This window comes from Phocoena phocoena, chromosome 16, assembly GCF_963924675.1.
Source record: "Phocoena phocoena chromosome 16, mPhoPho1.1, whole genome shotgun sequence".
Classification (NCBI taxonomy): domain Eukaryota; kingdom Metazoa; phylum Chordata; class Mammalia; order Artiodactyla; family Phocoenidae; genus Phocoena; species Phocoena phocoena.
Genome location: NC_089234.1, coordinates 26,626,387 through 26,646,932, shown reverse-complemented (window position 1 = coordinate 26,646,932; position 20,546 = coordinate 26,626,387). Strand labels below are relative to the sequence as shown.

The 20,546-nt window shown below is 44.4% G+C and overlaps 1 protein-coding gene across 1 annotated transcript in view; it reads right to left on the bottom strand.

The window, feature by feature from the left end:
• Positions 1-2,148: 2,148 nt before the first annotated feature.
• Positions 2,149-20,546, bottom strand: part of ARMH3 (armadillo like helical domain containing 3) — a 153,296-nt gene continuing 134,898 nt past the window's right edge. The window contains exons 24-25 of the mRNA XM_065894692.1: positions 4,453-4,569; positions 2,149-2,241 (exon numbers count right to left, since the gene is read on the bottom strand). Of these exons, the coding sequence (XP_065750764.1) occupies positions 2,149-2,241; positions 4,453-4,569 (210 nt within the window). The remainder of the gene's footprint in view (positions 2,242-4,452; positions 4,570-20,546) is intronic.

Sequence of the window (20,546 nt, the reverse complement as noted above, 5' to 3'; positions counted from 1 at the left end):
GATTCAATTAACCCAGCAGGAATTGTGGTGAGAGTTCAGGCATGAGAAGGGGACGAGCAGCCGAAGGAAGGATTATCTTTGGGAGCAATGCCCTACTCCTGGCTTTTCCCTGACTCCGGAGGGTCCTCCACAGACCTGGTATAGACATTGGGGCATGGACAGGGCATAGTCGGCTCCTTTTGGGGTTAAATTCTAAGAAAGGATGGGATTCCTATTTGGAGTTCTTAGAATAGGTGTATGTAAATAGGCCAAGAGATGGGCTTTTAAAATGGAAGGCAAGGAGTGCTTTGCTTATTGCCTCATGCCCTGGACCTGCCCTTATTCACTTCATATGAAAGGCTGGCAGGAATCTAGAAGCAGCCCAAATAGGCTGGCGGGCCTCCTTAACACCAAGTTTTGAGGTAAAGGGATTTTCTTCTTCCTTCCTTCCTTCCACCCAAAAGGCAAGGGAGGCTACAACTTCTGAACTGAACTGGCTTCCACTAGGACCAGGAGACTGAGAAACAGAGCATATAAGGGGTTCCCTAACCAGATGAGACCAGCATCTCCGAGATAACCTTAACTCTGTCATTGAGAAAGGGGTTCTGGGTAACAGAGATTAAGGGGAAATAGAAAAGACACTAAAAAGACTGTCCCATACAAATCAATTTTTAATAACTTCAACTTGCCACCAGCTTCCAGCTCCTGCTCCTCTGGGGTTTATCTGTGGAAAAACTGTGGAAAACACTAAATGCCCCAGGCTGGACTAACCGTCTAGTGATCAGAGATGACCCTGCCCTTGATACCTTAAGAATCTACAACTATACATGGCAGCACGATGGTGGATTCTCTGGAATTTGCTCAATGTTGGAGTCGGAACTCTGGTTCCCAGGGAGGGCGAGTACCCCAAAAAGATTTGAAGCCAAGTGGAATAGCAGCCGGGGAGGTCCCAGACCTGCTCTCACGGCTGGATTCTGATACTTACTCCCAGATTCTTCCTGTGCTGCTTGCCCCCTACCATCCTGAGGGCTTTAGAAAGTGCTTTAGAAAGGGAGGATCTCAGAGCAGCAGCTACTTCAAAGGCAGCTGTGGGGCAGGAAAGCCTACAGTAGTAGTCCCAAGGAGGCCGTCCAGAGAAGGGACCATAGGCCAACTTCCCAAAGGTCGGCCTCTCCATGATGCTCACCTGGCCTGTTTCAGAGCCTGGCCCCAGCAAGTTCTCTCCCTTCCAGGCACCAGACCACAGCAGGAACAGATTCCTCCCCAGAGGAAATTCTCACGCAGGCTGGATGTAAACAACAGCCGGGTGAGGGGGAGGAACACGTGGAGGGGAGCTCAGCAGACACAAGAAAGGCTCCCAGAGAAGGGGGTAGCTAAGGAGGTGGGGAAGCTGCTGGAAAGGGAACCAGCAAAGTAGGCACCTGAGGGCTCCAGAAAACCTGTCCATGTTTATTTCACACACACACCCTAAAGACAATTTAAACCAGATTGAAAATGAAAAGCTAAGGTGGTGACCCTGTAGTGCTGACAAGTCAATGGGCTGGAAGGCAGGGCAACGCAAACAGGTACTCCCGTTGCCAAGAATCAAATCCACAAAGTGGTGGTCAGACAGCAGAGGAGTCAGCTCTGGATTCAGAAAATAGAAAAAACGTATCCCATTCCTACCCCACCCTAAGCCTGAGCTATGGGTCAAGTGCAGGTGGGGGCTGGGGACACAGATTTCTGGGCACAAAGGAAGCAGAACTGGCTCCCCCTACATCTGAGAGTTAGTCTGTTTTCAGAAGCCTAGGAGAACCACTGACCCCCCAGGTGTTGGCATCACCCTAAGGCTTACCCAACAGCTCCTAAAAATTAGTCAGTAGCCACAACTTGTAATCTCAATTGGAAATATGAGGGGTTGTTCAGAGAGCCCACCCTGGAAGTCTCCACATTTCTGAAGGTGTCTCCCTGTGCCCACCCATCCTCTCCCCAAATAAGATCATCCTTGGCTTGCCCATCCTGGCCCCTGCTGTCCGAGCTCCACTGAAGTGCGGCCTTCACCGAGAGACCTCGGTATCTGTGTTTTTCTCCAGCTTTGGGAACAGGCCCTCTACCCTCGCCCCCGCCTCCAGCCCAGGAAGCCTCATGGGTAAGGGGCAGTCAGTGGCTGCCCAGGTATGCATGGCAGCCTCAGGAGATAGTGGAGAATTCCTTGAGCAGGACTTCCTGGCTGAGTGTGTGGAAGGCCAGGTTCCTCCGGACGTTGGTGCTAATGGATCGAACCTGGGAAAAGGTGAGGGAAGGTGGGGGCGGGGAGGAGCACAGGCAGAGAGAAAACAGGAGAGAGTCCGTTACAAACAGCAGAGGGCAGTGCCTGAAGCACAAGGCCAAGATGCAGTGCTAGAAGTTTCTCTCTTAGGAAATGAACCCTTAACATCTATCATCCCTGCAGGTAAATGAGCAAACAATTCCGTGATAGTCAGAAGAAAAGAGAGGTTGAGAGACAGGGATCCTAGTGGATGTGAGCAGAGCGTCTGAGCACCTGATGAGGTAGAAACAAGCACAGACAGGGAAGGAGGGCTGAGGTCAGGCCTTTGTCCTTGCCTCGGCCAGGCCGAAGGGGCCCTGATCTGGTCAGTGGTCTAATGGAGGAGGAGAAACTGAGGCCAGAGGACTCATGCTCTGGAGCTACCTCTCTTTGGATGTGTTTTGAGTCTCCTCAATCTCCTTCTGTATTTATCTACTTTTCTGGGTTGGAAAGAACGGTTAGAGATGCAGCCCTTGTCTGTCATTGGATGGCAGGAGTATGATCCAAGGAGGCCAATAGCCAGGATCAGGTCATACAGCCAGTGAGTCCCAGTTGTGAAAGTAGGACCCAGGTTTCTCAACTCCTAGTCCAGCACTCTCCATACCACAAAGATGCCTCCCCACTTGAGAGGAAAGTCTAGTTGTATCCTTGCTATGTCCCCACTGCTCATGCTTTCTACCCACAGACCAAGAACCTTGCAGGAAGTTCCGCCTGTGTCAGCAGGAGAAAAGACCTGTGGGAAAGGGGTCAGAAGGCCAAACTCCCTGCGCTGAGTGGGTTCTAAGAGGAATCCAGCAGACTCTGGAAGGAAATTCATTCATGGGAAATAGAAGTGAACATCGAATGAGAGACAAAGCAGGGGAGGAAGGAGAAAAGGAATGTGTATCTGTCTTAGGCTCCAAAGCCCAGGGAGCTTTTCTTCAATTTCTGTTTTGCTATGGGAAACTTAATGAAGTCATCAGGCAGGAAGCAGAGGAAAGGGCAGCATGGCAAACAGCAGGCAGCTCAAGCTCATTAGCTCCAAACCTAACCAGACCCTCTTTGCTTCCCTGTGTCAGAGGTACAGATATGAGGAGAAATGAGTAAGGCACAGGCTAGTGCCCAAAAGCCTCAAGAGAGCTGCTTGAACTCTCTCCTCCACAATCCTCTTCATCTCCCAATAACTTGCTGAACACCCCATAAAAATACTGTACTCTGCTATCTTCTTATTACACTAGTGGCTTCCCTTTCCCAACTAACTCAGTCCAGAGTATATCTGCCTCACCTTGGGGAAACCCAATAATCCCAGGAATGCCATGTCAGGGTCAGAGTTGGGCTGGGTTTAGCACAAGACAGGTGATCTAAAATCTAGCACCTTCATCATGGACTGGGCATGGGTAAGTAAAAGCTGGGCTGATGCAAGTTCTGCCCCAGAAGTGGGAGGTCTGAGGACATGGCAAGTCGGTACACAGGCCTGTGTGCCCTGGTCTCAGCCCCCAGCCAGGATGATCATGCACAACCAGGCAGGTGGAGTGGCAGGAATACAGGGAGACTGGGCTTTTCCTGAGAGCATCTTCTGAGCACAGGACAGGACAGGGACCACCAACAGGGTAAGTCCAGTTCTGTGGAAATGCTGACTGGGAGGTAGAGTAGGAGGCAGAGCAGATGCTCACTGGCTGCAGGTGGCCACGGGAGGGGGCTGCAGAAAGCTGAGTGACTGGAAAGTGGGAATGGGGGCAGGGAGTGAAGACTGGAGAACTAGACTGGAAGGGCACTCAGACCAGGACCCAGTTAGGAACTTAGGAAGAAGTGATTACATAAGGAGGAGAAGAATCAATTACTCTCATTAGTTACTCTGAGGACAGGATAAGGAGTAATGAGCCAGAGCTGCCACTGGGAACACACGTCAAACTCCAGGCCCAGCTGGAGCTGTGCAAGGGCTGTCACCATGGCTGCAGAGGAGAGGTGGGCACTGCTGCCTCAGGCCTCTCACCCTTCCCAGCCTGGCACCAGCACTCTGGGGAATATCTTCAGCTCTCACTGCCTGGTCCTTCCTGGACTGCTTTGGGAGATAAGTTGCAAACACAATCCAAGCAGGCCTCTCCAGTCTTATTTCATCAGCCTTTGCCCACCTGCACAGTAGGACCCAGTGGCTGGGAAAGGGCCCTTAAGAGACACAGGCAGAGGTGGAGGCGGGGCACACTCACCAGCTCTTTGAAGAAGGCGGCTTCCTTGTGCTGCTCGGAGTAGCGCTCATACTGGTCCAGGCCATCTTGCAGCTTTAGTGTGAGCGTGTCATAGTTGGCTCGCACTACCTCTAGCACCTGGGGAAGTCAAGGGCCAGGTGGGGCTTAGTCCACATGAATCCTAGGTCATTTGGCCCCCACGCCCCTCCTGCTGCCCTACTGCATTGCATTCAGTCTGAGACAACACCCCCAAGAGACCTTGCTCACTACTTATTACCCTGAAAAAAGCCTGGCCACGGGGAGTGATTCCTCAGGTTTCTGGGGCCATGTTTTTGTTTTTGTTTTAATTTTTATTGAAATATAGTTGATTTACAATGGTGTGTGTTTCAGGTGTACAGCAAAGTGATTCAGTTATACATATATATAAAAATATATAGGGGGGGCTTCCCTGGTGGCGCAGTGGTTGAGAGTCCGCCTGCCGATGCAGGGGACACGGGTTCGTGCCCCGGTATGGGAAGATCCCACATGCCGCGGAGCGGTTGGGCCCGTGAGCCATGGCCGTTAAGCCTGCACGTCCGGAGCCTGTACTCCACAACGGGAGAGGCCACAACAGTGAGAGGCCCGCGTACCGCAAAAAAAAAAAAAAAAAAATATAGGGAATTCCCTGGTGGTCCAGTGTTTAGAACTCCACGCTTTCACTGCCGAGGGCATGGGTTCAAGCCCCGGTTGGGGAATTAAGATCCCACAAGCTGTGTGGCATGGCCAAAATATATATATACACATGTACATACATATTCTTTTTTTTACATTCTCTTTCATTATAGGATATTACAAGATATTGAGTATATAGTTCCCTATGCTATATGGTAGGTGGGACCAGTTTCTAATCTCTTCCATCCCCTGCCTTTCCTGACTAGTCCAGCCTGGTCACCAGGGCTGTTTACTGTGGGTATGGTAAAGAAGCATGAGAAGAGGTGACAGAATAGTGAGTGTCGGAGCCCCTCAGTAACCCTGATACCGAAGATGCGTTCTCAGCCATATCCTGCAGCTTTCTCTGGCCAGGCTGTCAGTTGCTGAGTAAGACTTTGCCAATGTCTCCTTCCTTTTCCTTTTCTGGGAACCACACTTCTTCAGTCCTGGGATGTTCCTCAGCACCATCTGCCACTTGTTTTCATCTCCCAATGCCAACTCAGTCTTCTTATCCATTGCCTGGATGGAACTTTTCGGGCATCCTAGCCTTGGAGTGTAGGAGACACTTTCTAAACTAAGCTAGAGCTTATCTCATCCTCTTTTGTTCTAATGAGGGCTCCCTCCCCTACTATGCCTCTGCTTTCTACGGGGGTGGATTCAGACCTCCACTAATTCCAGAAACCTTGGAGCTCTGTGGTTCCAGAAGGAAAGGACTACCAAAGCCAGTCCTGATATGACTTCAGCTTAGCAGACCATAAGTCAAAGACAAGGACAATCAGTTACATCACGAATATTTAGAGGTGAACTAGCCCAGCTCCCTGCTGCCCACTATAATGAAAACTATTTTGTATATATCATGTCTATTATTAGCAAGACCAGACTAGTATTTAGAGAGTGTGTAGTACTATCTTGCCAGCTTGAAGATAATTATATTTGGGTTATACAATGATTAGTTACATCAGAAGATGTAGATCTTCTACATTAAGTTGGAAGAAGTGAGCTGGGTAGAAAGGAGGGACCAGGAGAGTGAATAAATTTTCACTGTGGCAACCTGTGTGAGAGCTATTTTGCAATTTGATCTGACCTGGGAGGGAAGTGTATGACCTCATGGAGAGCTCCCAGCTCAGTTGGGAGTCTTGGGAGGAAGGAGTGTAATGAGGGAGGCTTAGCTCCAACAGAATGTAGGGGTGAAGGGAATAAGCTAGAGTCAGGACTGAGCACAGGGACTGAGAATGGATTCCTGAGGGGTACAAAGGTGCCTCTGGGCTGTTCCCTTCACCAGTTCAGTCTTGTGCCAGAGAAGACTTCACCTAGTGGCAAACACTTCTGCCTGCCAAGAATTCCTGAGGAGAAAGTAGGGATGGAGAACACAGGCTTGTGTTCCTGAGTTTGGGAGGGACAGCTACGTCAAAGGTCTGGTCCAGATTCAGGCTCTTTTCCCCCAGACACCCCACTCCTCAAGGTCACTTTGTTAAACTATGTCCCACAGACTCTAGCATAGGCTGGCTCCTTTGCTTCTAACTCCATTTGTCAGCTCTGTCGGCAAGAGGACCAATACCCAGCAATGCCAGTCACCCACGAAGTAATCTGGCCCCCTCATGCACGTGGGCTGTGCTAGTGGCTGAAATATCTACGGCCAAGGTCTTGGCTCAGAAGTAAATGGCTCAAGCCTAGAAAAAGGCAAAATTCCAGAAAAAGGCAAGATGGAACCAGCTCCCAGGAATCAGGCAGAATAAAATAATACATGCTTTTCCAATCCCTGAACTCTGGGCAGCTTCAGCAATGGCTATGACCCAGCAACCTGGGCTCAGCCTTTCCTAAGGGGTGTCAGGTGCCAAAAGACAAATACCATGCTAAAGCTAACTCCTGAGAAGAAGAAACAGCACATCAAGAGATGCAATGAGAGCCTCAGGCAAGGCCGCCCTGATCACCTGGGCTTTCTCTCTTCTTGCCAGGGCAGACTGGAAGGTATAAGATTTTTTCTTTTCAGGGATTTTTTCTTTCCCAATAAAGTTGGCTTTTCCTGTAAGAGCTTAGTTCAGTTTCTTGCAGGGAGGTGAAAGCAGAGAAGGCCCCTGAGCTATCAGCTCCTTGGAAGGAAACCAGAGGCCTGGCTGGACTTTGTGCATGATCTCAACTCTCCCCTTGTCCAGACATTGCCCAGGGTCATGTTCTCCTTCCCTGGCCCTTTCTTGTGTTCACCCAGCCCCTGCCATTTCCTGCCCATATCACTTCTCTTAAATTTCCAAGAGAAGAAAACATTCTAAGCTCAGGTCTGGGCCCCAGCCCATTCGGAATTTCAGAGCACTAGGGATACACTCCTCGTCTGGGATCTTCCTTTCTGTAGCTTAAGACTTTAGGAATATGTCCATTTGGGCCTCCCTCACACTCAACACTGGCCTGGGACATGGCAAGGGCAGTAGTTAGGCAGAGGGTAATATCCCAGAACCCTTGTACCTAAAGGCCTCAGGCTTTACCATAATTTGCCGCCTCAATTTCTGACTTCCTGGCAACTTCAAAGGCCTTTCCTAGGTGGGCATCCCTCCCTAATCAATCAGGTAACAGTCTACACCCTAGCACAGCCCACCTTCTTTCACCAGTTGTTGGGCTTGTGGGCTTCCTAGAATCTTTCATTTTCTCTGAAAGGACCTCATCTGGCCTCTCACTCTTCCTCTACTTTCCCAAAGCAGCTCCTCCCCAGAACTGGTTATGTGTTTACTGTGTTTAATGTGTTTCTTTTCTCCCAGAAGCAATAAAGGTCTCTCCCTAACCTTGCAATCCCACCAGTCTAAGGACAGCCCTTCAGTGGCACTCTCACAATTAAGTGGCGGTCACGTGCTGGACAGCTTGTAAGGGGAATTCTGATGATAGAGAAGCAAAAAGCCAATTCTTCTTCCTCCATAATCCATATTTATTCTTCCAAATTCAGGATTAGTTAAAGCTAACCAAGAAGCACTGCAGGGACTTCCCTGGTGGCAGTGGTTAAGAATCTACCTGCCAGGACTTCCCTGGTGGCGCAGTGGTTGAGAGTCCGCCTGCCGATGCAGGGAACATGGGTTTGTGCCCCGGTCCGGGAAGATCCCACATGCCGCGGAGCGGCTGGGCCCGTGAGCTATGGCCGCTGGGCCTGCGCGTCCGGAGCCTGTGCTCCGCAACGGGAGAGGCCACAACAGTGAAAGGCCTGCGTACCGCAAAAAAAAAAAAAAGAATCTACCTGCCAATGTAGGGGACACGGGGTCGATAACCCGATCCGGGAAGATCCCACATGCCGCAGAGCAACGAAGCCCGTGTGCCACAACTACTGAGCCTGTGTTCTAGAGCCCAAAAGCCACAACTACTGAAGCCCATGCGCCCTAGAACCTGTGCTCCTCAACAAGAGAAGCCACGGCAATGAGAAGCCCGTGCACTGCAGCAAAGAGTAGCCCCCGCTCACCACCGCTAGAGAAAGCCCACGTGCAGCAATGAAGACCCAATGCAGCCAAAACAAAAAAAAAAGCAATGCAAAGATGTTCTCCAATTAAAGACATTGGTGGGTCACAGTCTGGGTCTAGTTGTGCCTAGGCCCTGCAAAAGAATCTCAACCAACAGCTATTAATTTTCAAAATAACGTAAAGAGAATGGCTCTAGAGCCAGCCTGCCTGGACTCACCCTAGCTCTACCACATACTAGCAGCAGGGTGGAGCTGGGTGAGCCCATTTCCTCATCTGTAAAACGGGGATAATAATAACGTTCATCATATAGAAGATTAAATAAGGTAATATATATAAAGCGCCAAGTATACTGCTTGACACACAAGCAGTATGTAATAACCATAGCTGTTATTATTATTATTTTACACTGGGTTGAGAATCATTTCATAAGTTTATTTTATTTTTAAATTTATTTATTATTTGTTTATTTTTGGCTGTATTGGGTCTTTGTTGCTGCATGCAGGCTTTCTCTAGTTGCGGCGAGCGGGGGTTACTCTTTGTCGTGGTGCACGGGCTTTTCATTGCAGTGGCTTCTCTTGTTGAGGAGCATGGGCTCTAGGCATGTGAGCTTCAGTAGTTGTGGTGCACAGGCTCAGGAGTTGTGGCTCGTGGGCTCTAAAGCACAGGCTCAGGAGTTGTGGCGCATGGGCTTAGCTGCTTTGTAGCATGTGTGATCTTCCCGGACCAGGGCTTGAACCCGTGTCCCCTGCATTGGCAGGCGGATTCTTAACCACTGCGCCATCAGGGAAGCCGTGTTATCATTATTATTCTTTCATTTTAAATGACTCCATGAATAACTCCTTTTTAGGACCTGAAATTCCAACCCCTGCCATAAATGAGCAACCTTTCCCTTCTCCCACTTTCTGGAAGAGATCTGTCTTCTACAGGCTTCCCAATGAGGGATTTCTGGTGGAGGAAAGAACACCCTGCTTTAGGGTTTGTGCTTTAGCAGGTACAGGCAGGCTGAGTGGCAGGCTCTCTCCTGAAGAAACAAACATGCTATTACTACTGATTGCCTCACTGAAATTGCATCATAGCTAGATTCTCAGCACCCTGAAGGAAGGCACCCAGTTTTACATTACAGATTTTCCACAATGCCTAACACAGTCCTAAGGAACAGTACACATTCAACATGCTTGTGGACTAATTTATTAACACTCAGGCCCAACCAAAAAGGAAAGGAATCTCTCATCAAGGTTGCACAATAGGGGAGTTCCCTGGTGGTCTAGTAGTTAGGATTCAGCTTTCACTGCTGTGGCCTGGGTTCAGTCCCTGGTCCGGGAACTGAGATCCCGCAAGCTGCACATGGCCTGGGGTGGGGGTCGGGGGGGTGGGAAAGTCTCATGATAAGATTAGAATTAGACAGTACACCCAGCCAGTGCACGGTTCTCAGCACTCTTTTTTTTTTGGCGGTACGCGGGCCTCTCACTGTTGGCCTCTCCTGTTGCGGAGCACAGGCTCCGGACGTGCAGGCTCAGTGGCCATGGCTCACAGGCCTAGCCACTTCGTGGCATGTGGGATCTTCCTGGACTGGGGCACGAACCCGTGTCCCCTGCATCGGCAGGCGGACTCTCAACCACTGTGCCACCAGGGAAGCCCTCTCAGCACTCTTATAGGCTTCTAAAGCCCAAGTCCTGTCTTTAAGAAGCTAACAAGCAAATGGGGAATCAAGATAAACCACCATGTAAGGGCATACCCACATATATAAGCATATAAACAGTTGGGCCAGTAGAACTAAGTGTGGTTTGCAGTCCGCTGCATAACTGACCAGTGAATGGGCAGCCTGGTTGAAACAGTATCACATCTCTTAAGACAGGGAAAATTAAGGAATCCAAAGTCTCTTCTCTTTTGCCTACCACCTAATCCTATTCAGCTAATTCAGATTGCAAAATTCTCTCCAGGTGGACATAGCCTAAAAGAGTCATGATGACCAAGAAGACAGTTAATTATCAGGACAAAATATCAGCCATCCAAGAGCTTCAGTTTCAATTCTTGCTCTTTTAAGAGAGTTGAGGGATGAATCTTTGTAAAGGATCAATGTAAGGCTGGGACTCTGGCCCAAGAATAGAAGGAAAAAATGCGGAAAGGGAAGAGAGATGTTTTAGTGGATTATCTTTAAAAATATATTAAAATGCTCACTATACAATATTGTTTCCAAAATCCACTCAAGACTCTCCTCTAGGACTTCCCTGGTGGCACAGCAGTTAAAAATCCACCTGCCAATACAGGGGACATGGGGTGGAGCCCTGGTCTGGGAAGATGCCACATGCCGTGGAGCAGCTAAGCCTGTGTACCACAACTACTGAGCCAGCGTGCCTAGAGCCCATGCTCCACAACAAAGAGAAACCACCGTAATGAGAAGCCCGCACACCGCAACGAAGAGTAGCCCTGGCTCGCTGCAAATAGAGAAAGCCCGCGCACAGCAACAAAGACCCAACACACCCAAAAATAAATAAATTTATTTTAAAAAAAAAAACCTCTCCTCCAGTAACTGAAAAAAGAGGAAGGAAGGAAGAAAGAGAATGAAGTAAAATGGACAATGCATATGAACAGTTAATTCAAGGGACGTTTCTCTGAAAAGTATATGAATTTTTAAAAATTTAGTTGGGTAACTCAGGGTATACTGTATATTTTAAAGCAGTTCAGGACTTCCACTTCCATTCATGATGGAGTAACTGAAAACTAGGAAAGAAATACCTCTTTTCATACATTGTATAAAAGGCAGTTCAGGACAGGAATCCTGAGAGAAAGAAAATATAAGGTGAACATGAAAATCTAAAGGAGACACACTAGAGCTTGGAGACACAGAGGTGGCTAGCACTTGTGAGGCAGGTTACCAGAAAGAAAAGAGTTAGGCAAAGAACAGAGCTTCAGAAATTTATGTAGGGTTCCCACTGAATCTGCTGCTGAATAAGAATCGCACGTATAAGGTAAAATTCAACCAGTTCGAACAAAAAAATGACTAAGGATCTGTAAGCTGAACAATTCCCAGAGCTCACACAGGACTGGGAGGTGTATGAATTTTGACTAAGCAGAATGAAAAGTACCTCTTGAGTACGTATGGCATTCAAAAGAAGCACCAGAACACTCACACCTTAATTATAGAACTAAACTAGCCCTAGAGTTAAAGGCCGCTATAAACCTACCTTAACAAAGATAAAAAGAAATATCATGGATGAAGGTGGTCAAAAGGTATAAACTTCCAATTATAAGATAAATTAGTACTGGGGATGTAATGTACTACATGCTGTATGGTATGGTTAACACTGCTGTATGGTATATTTGGAAATTATTGAGAGAGTAAATCCCAAGAGTTTTCATCACAAGGAACACCCCATTCCCCGCCACCTTTGTACCTATAGGAGATGACCAATGTTACTAAAGTTACTGTGGTAAATTTAAACAGTAGTATATGTCAATTATATATCAAAGAACACCCCATTCCCTGCCACCTTTGTACCTACAGGAGATGACTAATGTTAACTAAAGATACTGTGGTAAATTTAAACAGTACTGTATGTCAATTATATCTCAATAACACTGGAAAAAAAGATCACCACATGAAAAAAAGGAGTTTCAAGAGAACATTGGTGTTCCACAAATAATTTGCTTACCTTCCTCAATAAAGTCCAACATTATTTAATAAAGATAACAAAATCCAGCACTTAACTATATAACATTCACAATGCCGAGTATCCAATAAAAAATTATTAGACATGTCTGGGCTTCCCTGGTGGCTCAGTGGTTAAGAATCTGCCAGCCAATGCAGGGGACATGGGTTCGAGTCCTGGTCCGGGAAGATCCCACAGGCCCCAGAGCAACTAGGCCTGTGTGCCACAACTACTGAACCTGCGCTTTAGACCCCGTGTGCCACAACTACTGAGACCATGTGCCACAACTACTGAAGCCTATGCATCTAGAGCCCATGCTCCACAACAAGAGAAGCCACGGCAATGAGAAGCCCGTGCACCACAACGAAGAGTAGCCCCCGCTTGCCACAACCAGAGAAAGCCTGCGCACAGCAACGAAGACCCAATGCATCCAAAAACAAAAAAAACAAAAAAATCAGACACGTCAAGAAGCAGGAAAATGTAACTCAAAACCAAGAGAAACATCAATGAATAGAAATAGACCCAGAAATGAAAGAGATGATGGAATTAGCAAGGACATTTAAAAAGCTATTATAATTATGTTCAAGTGTTTAAAGATAACCATGAACATAAGGAACAAAATGGAAGGTATAAGGCACATCACAATAAAACTGCTGAAAATCAATGTTGAAGACAGAATATTAAAAGCAACTAGAAGAGGGATAAACACATTATGTACAGAGGAGCAAAGATAAAAATTCACAATTCTTGTCAATAACTATACAAGCCAGAAAACAATGGAATGATACAGTGCCAAAAGAAAAAAAACTGTTAGCCCAGAATTCTATATCCAGCAAAAATATTTTTCTGAAATGAGGGTGAAATAAAGACCTTATCAAACAAACAATCTAAGAGAATGTGTTGCCAACAGTCCTGCAACTAGAAGAGATGCTTAAAGAAGATCTTCTGGTAGAAGGACAATTATATTATCTGGATCTATAAATAGGAATAAAAAATACTGGAAATGGTAAATACACAGATAAGTGTAAAAAACTTTTACATAAATTTGAAAACTAGGAAAAAAGATAATTGACTCTTTAAAGCAAAAAATAATAACAATCTAATGTGAAATTCATAAGAAACCTAGAAGAAAAATGTCTGACAACAGTAGTACAAAGAACAAGAGGGGGACAAATGGAAACACACTATTGCAAGGTTATTATACATTACATTAAGTCCTGTAACATTTTGAAGGTACACTGTGGTAAGTTAAAGATGCGTATTGTAAAACCTAGAGCAACGACTAAAATAATAAAATTAAGAGGTACAGGGCTTCCCTGGTGGCACAGTGGTTGAGAGTCCACCTGCTGATGCAGGGGACATGAGTTCGTGCTCTGGTCTGGGAAGATCCCACATGCTGCGGAGCGGCTGGGCCCGTGAGCCATGGCTGCTGAGCCTGCGCATCCGGAGCCTGTGCTCCGCAAAGGGAGAGGCAACAACAGTGAGAGGCCTGCATACTGCAAAAAATAAATAAATAAATAAAAATTAAGAGGTCAATATTGGACATAAAATGGAATCATAAAAAATACTCAGTTAGAAACCATTTCCTCTAAGATCAGGAACAAGACAAGGTTGTCCATGCTCACCACTACTATTCAATATAGTTTTGGAAGTTCTAGCCACAGAAATCAGAGAAGAAAAAGAAAAAAAAGAAATCCAAATCAGAAAAGAAAAAGTAAACTGTCACTGTTTTCAGATGACATGCTACTATACATAGAGAACCCTAAAGATGCTACCAGAAAACTACTAGAGCTAATCCATGAACTTGGTAAAGTAGCAGGATACAAAATTAACACACAGAAATATCTTGCATTCCTATACACTAATGATGAAAAATGTGAAAATTAAGGAAACACTCCCATTTACCACTGCAACAAAAAAATATCTAGCAATAAACCTACCTAAGGAGACAAAAGACCTGTATGCAGAAAACTGTAAGACACTGATGAAAGAAATTAAAGATGATACAAACAGATGGAGAGATATACCATGTTCTTGGATTGGAAGAATCAACATTGTGAAAATGACTATACTACCCTAAGCAATCTACAGATTCAATGCAATCCCTAACTACCACTGGCATTTTTCACAGAACTAGAACAAACAGTTTCAAAATTTGTAAGGAAACACAAAAGACCCCAAAGAGCTAAAGCAATCTTAAGAAAGAAAAACGGAGCTGGAGGAATCAGGCTCCCAGACTTCGGACTATACTACAAAGCTACAGTAATCAAGACAGTATGGTACTGGCACAAAAACAGAGATATGGATCAATGGAACAGGATAGAAAGTCCAGAGATAACCCCACGCACATATGGTCACTTTATTTTTTATAAAGGAGGCAAGAATATACAAAGGAGAAAAGACAGTTTCTTCAATAAGTGGTGCTGAGAAAACTGGACAGCTACATGTAAAAGAATGAAATTAGACCACTCCCTAACACCATACACAAAAATTAACTCAAAATGGATTAAAGACCTAAATCTAAGGGCAGACACTATAAAACTCTTAGAGGAAAACATAGGCAGACACTCTATGACATAAATCGAAGCAAGATCCTTTTTGACCCACCTCCTAGAGAAATGGAAATAAAAGCAAAACTAAACAAATGGGACCTAATGAAACTTCAAAGCTTTTGCACAACAAAGGAAACCATAAACAAGATGAAAAGACAACCTTCAGAATGGGAGAAAATATTTGCAAATGAAGCAACTGACAAAGGATTAATCTCCAAAATTTATAAGCAGCACATGCAGCTCAATATCAAAAAAACAAACAATCCAATCCAAAGATGGGCAGAAGACCTAAATAGACATTTCTCCAAAGAAGATATACAGATTGCCAACAAACACATGAAAGGATGCGCAGCATCATTAATCATTAGAGAAATGCAAATCAAAACTACAATGAGGTATCACCTCACACCAGTCAGAATGGCCATCATCAAAAAATCTACAAACAATAAATGCTGGAGAGGGTGTGGAGAAAAGGGAACCCTCTTGCACTGTTGGTGGGAATGTAAATTGATACAGCCACTATGGAGAACAGTATGGAGGTTCCTTAAAAAACTAAAAACAGAACTACCATATGACCCAGCAATCCCACTACTGGGCATATACCCAGAGAAAACTGTAATTCAAAAACACACATGCACCCCAATATTCATTGCAGCAGTACTTACAATAGTCAGGACATGGAAGCAACCTAAATGCCCATGGACAGACGAATGGATAAAGAAGCTGTTGTACATATATACAAAGGAATGAAATTGGTCATTTGTAGAGATGTGGATGGGTCTAGAGACTGTCATACAGAGTGAAGTAAGTCAGAAAGAGAAAAACAAATATCGTATATTAACATATATATGTGGAATCTAGAAAAACGGTACAGATGAACTGGTTTGCAGGGCAGAAATTGAGACACAGATGTAGAGAACAAATGTATGGGCACCAAGGGGGGATACATACATTTGGTATGTATGTGGTGGTGGTGGTGTGATGAATTGGGAGATTGGGTTTGACATATATACACTAATATGTATAAAATGGATAACTAATGAGAACATGATGTATAAAAAATAAAATTAAATTAAAGAGAAAAAATAAATTCTTCCTACAAAGAAAATTCCAGGTCCAGATGCCTTAACTGGTGAATTCTATTAATCATTAAGCAAGAACTAACAGTAATTCTTCACAAACTCTTTTTAAAAATAGAGGAAAGGGGCTTCCCTGGTGGCACAGTGGTTGGGGGTCCGCCTGCCGATGTGGGGGACGCGGGTTCGTGCCCCAGTCCGGGTAGATCCCACGTGCCGCAGAGTGGCTGGGCCCGTGAGCCATGGCCGCTGAGCCTGTGCATCTGGAGCCTGTGCTCCGCAACAGGAGAAGCCGCAGCGGTGAGAGGCCCACGTATCGCAAAAAAATAAATAAATAAAATAAAAAATAAAAATAGAGGAAGGAATACTCCCTAACTTATTTTGTAAGGCAACATTACTCTAATACCAAAACCAAAGATACCACAAGAAAACTGTGAACTAATATTCCTCATAAATACTGACATAAAAATAATCAACAAAATATTAGCAACTCAAATTCTGAAATATATATTATAAATACTATATCATGTTCTTCCCCAGTGGCACAGTGGGTAAGAATCCACCTGCCAGTGCAGGGGACACAGGTTTAGCCCTGGTCTGGGAAGATCCCACATGCTGTGGAGCAACTAAGCCCGTGCGCCACAACTACTGAGACTGCACTCTAGAGCCTGTGAGCCACAACTACTGAGCCCACGTGCCACAACTACTGAAGCCTGCACACCTAGTACCTGGGCTCCGCAACAAGAGAAGCCAACACAATGAGAAGCCTGCACACCGCAACAAAGAGTAGTTCTCCCCCGCTCGCCGCAACTAGAGAAAGCCTGTTGCGCAGCAATGAAGACCCAACACAGCTCCCCCCCAAATTAAATAAATAAATAAATAAATAAATTAAAACAAAATAAAATACTATATCATGATCAAGAAGGGTTTTTCCCAGGAATATAAGGTTGGATTAATATATAAAAATCAGCCACCATATTAACAGAATAAAAGAGAAAATCCATATGATCATCTCAATATATACAGAAAAAACACTGGCAAAATTCAACATTCATCATAATAAAAGCTCTCAGCAAACTCTGGATAGAAGGGAACTTCCTCAACCTAATAAAGAAATCTATGAAAACCTATATCTAACACATTACTTAATGATGAAAGACCAAATGCTTTCTCCTGAAGATCTGTCAAGGATATTTACTCTGACCACTTCAATACTGTAGTGGGGGTCCTAGCCAGTGCGATAAGGAAAGAAAAAGAAATCAAAGCCATACAGACTTGAAAGAAAGAAGTAAAACTGAATTGACTTGTACACAATATGATTGTGAGCACAGAAAATTCTAAGGACTCTAAAAGAAAAAAACGAATTTATCAAAGTTGTGAGAAAAAGAGGTCAATTTAAAAATAATTCTAGGGCTTCCCTGGTGGCGCAGTGGTTGAGACTCTGCCTGCCGATGCAGGGGACACGGGTTCATCCCCCGGTCCGGGAAGATCCCACATGCTGCGGAGCAGCTGGTCCTGTGAGCTATGGCCACTGAGCCTGCATGTCCAGAGCCTGTGCTCCACAACGGGAGAGGCCACAACAGTGAGAGGCCCATGTACCACAAAAAAAAAAAATTCTATTTCTATATATTAGCAAAAAAGTTGGAAATCAAGGTTTAAAAAACCATTTAGGAAAGATATCCCATGCTCTAGGATTAGAATAATTAACACTATTAAAATGGCCATACTACCCAAAACAATCTACAGGTTTAATGCAACCCCTATCAAATTACCCATGACATTTTTCACAGAACTAGAACAAATAATCTTAAAATTTATATGGAACCATAAAAGATGCAGAATTTTCAAAGCAATCCTGAGGAAAAAGAACAAAGCAGGAGGCACAATCCTCCCAGACTTCAGACAATACTGCAAAGCTACAGTAATCAAAACAGCCTAGTATTGGCACAAAAACAGACCTATGGATCAATGGAACAGAATAGAAAGCCCAGAAATAAACCCACACACATATGATCAATTAATCTTCGACAAAGAAGGGAAGAATATACAATGGAGAAAAGATAGTCTCTTCAGCAAGTGGTGTTGGGAAAGCTGGACAGCCACATTTAAATCTATGAGTTTAGAACACACCCTCACACCATACACAAAGATAAACTCAAAATGGCTCAAAGTTTTAAATATAAGACATGACAACCATAAAACTCCTAGAAGAGAACACAGGCAAAACATTCTCTGACATAAATCATATCAATGTTTTCTTAAGTCAGTCTCCCAAGGCAATAGAAATAAAAGCAAAAATAAACAAATGGGACCTAATCAAACTTATAAGCTTGTGCACAGCAAAGGAAACCATAAACAAAACAAAATGATAACCTACAGACTGGGAGAAAATATCTGCAAGCAATGTGACCAAGGGCTTAATATCCAACATATACAAACAGCTCATACAACTCAATAACAAGAATACAAACAACTCAATCAAAAAATGGGCAGAAGACCTAAACAGACATTTCTCCAAGGAAGACATACAGATGGCCAATAGGCACATTAAAAGATGCTCAACATAGCTAATTATTAGAGAAATGCAAACCAAAACTACAATGAGATACCACCTCACACCCGTCAGAATGGCCATCATTAAAAAGTTTACAGGGAGTTCCCTGCAAGTCCAGTAGTTAGGACTTGGTGCTCTCACTGCCAGGGGCCCGGGTTCAATCCCTGGTCTGCGAACTAAGCTCCCACAAGGAAAAATTAAAAGTTTACAAATAAGAAATGCTGGAGAGGGTGTGAAGAAAAGAGAACCTTCCTACACTGGTGGGAATGTAAACTGGTGCAGACACCATGGAGAGCAGTACGGAGGTTCCTCAGAAAACTAAAGTAGAGTTACCATATGATCCAGCAATTCCACTCCTGGGCATATAGCTGGACAAAACTATAATTTGAAAAGATACATGCATCCCAATGTTCACAGCAGCACTATTTACAGTAGCCAAGACATGGAAACAACCTAAATGTCCACTGATAGATAAGTAGATAAAGAAGATGTGGTACATATATATAATGGAATATTATCCAGCCATTAAAAAGAATGAAATAATGCCATTTGCAGCTACATGGATGGACCTAGAGATTATCATACTAAGCGAAGTAAATCAGAAAGAAAAAGACAAATACCATATGATATCACTTATATATGGAATCTAAAATATGACACAGATGAACTTATCTACAACACAGAAACAAACTCAAAGACATAGAAAACAGATTTGTGGTTGCTGGGGGCGGACGGTTGGATTGGGAGTTTGGGATTAGCAGATGCAAACTATTATATATAGAATGGATAAACAACAAGATCCTGTTGTATAGTATGGGGAACTATATTCAGTATCCTGTAATAAACCATAATGGAAAAGAATTAAAAATACCATTTAGGTAACATAAAAAATGAAATATTTATGGGGCTTCCCTGGTGGCGCAGTGGTTGAAAGTCCGCCTGCTGATGCAGGGGACACGGGTTCGTGCCCCGGTCGGGGAGGATCCTACATGCCGCGAAGCAGCTGGGCCCGTAAGCCATGGCCGCTGAGCCTGCGCGTCCGGAGCCTGCCCTCCGCAACGGGAGCGGCCACAACAGCGAGAGGCCCGCGTACCGCAAAAAAAAGAAAAAAAGAAATATTTATGGATAGATTGAACAAAACAGATGCAAAACAGCATGCTAAAAACTACAAAATATTGGTGAGAAAATTTTAAATATCTAAATAAACAGGTATATTATGATCATGGATTTGAATATAATATTGTTAAAGTGTCAATTCTCCCCCAAGTTGATCTATAGCGTTAATTCAATTCCAATCAAAATCTTAGCAGGCTTGGGACTTCCCTGATGGTCCAATGGTAAAGAATCCACCTTCCAATACAGGGGATGTGGGTTCCATCCCTGGTCAGGGAACTAAGATCCCACATGTCATGGGGCAACTAAGCCCGTGCGCCACAACTACTGAGCTCATGAGCCTCAACTAGAGAGCCCACGTGCTGCAAACTACAGAGCCCACACGCCCTGGAGCCTGTGCGCCACAACTAGAGAAGAGAAAACCCGCACGCCACAACTAGAGAGAAGCCCACACACCGCAGCGAAGAAGCCCACATGCTGAAATGTAAGATCCCGCATGCCGCAACTAAGACCCGACGCAGCCAAAAATAAATAATAAATATTAAATAAAAAGAATCTTAGCAGCGTTTTTTTGGTGTAGAAATGGACAAGCTAATTTTACACTTTGTATAGAAATGCAAAAGACCTCAAATATTCAAAACAACTTTTAAAAAGAGCAAAATCAGAGGACTTATATTACCTGATTTCAAGATTTACTACAGACCTATAATAAGACAGTGTAGGGCATAAATTTAGACATATATAAGACCAATGGAACAGAACTAATATTTCAGAAATAGACCCACATATATATGGTGAATTGATTTTTTTACAAATGTGCCAAGGTATTTCAATAGGGGAAAGAACAGTCTTTTCAACAAATGACAATGGAACAACAGGATATTGCAGGGCAGGGGGTGGGGGGGTGGGCGGGAAATGGATGAACATTTACCATTACCAAACATTTTACAAAAAATTAACTTGACATGGAGCATAGAACTAAATGTAAAAGACAGAACTATAAAATTTATGGAAGAAAATACAGGTGAAAAATTTCACAACTAGGAGTA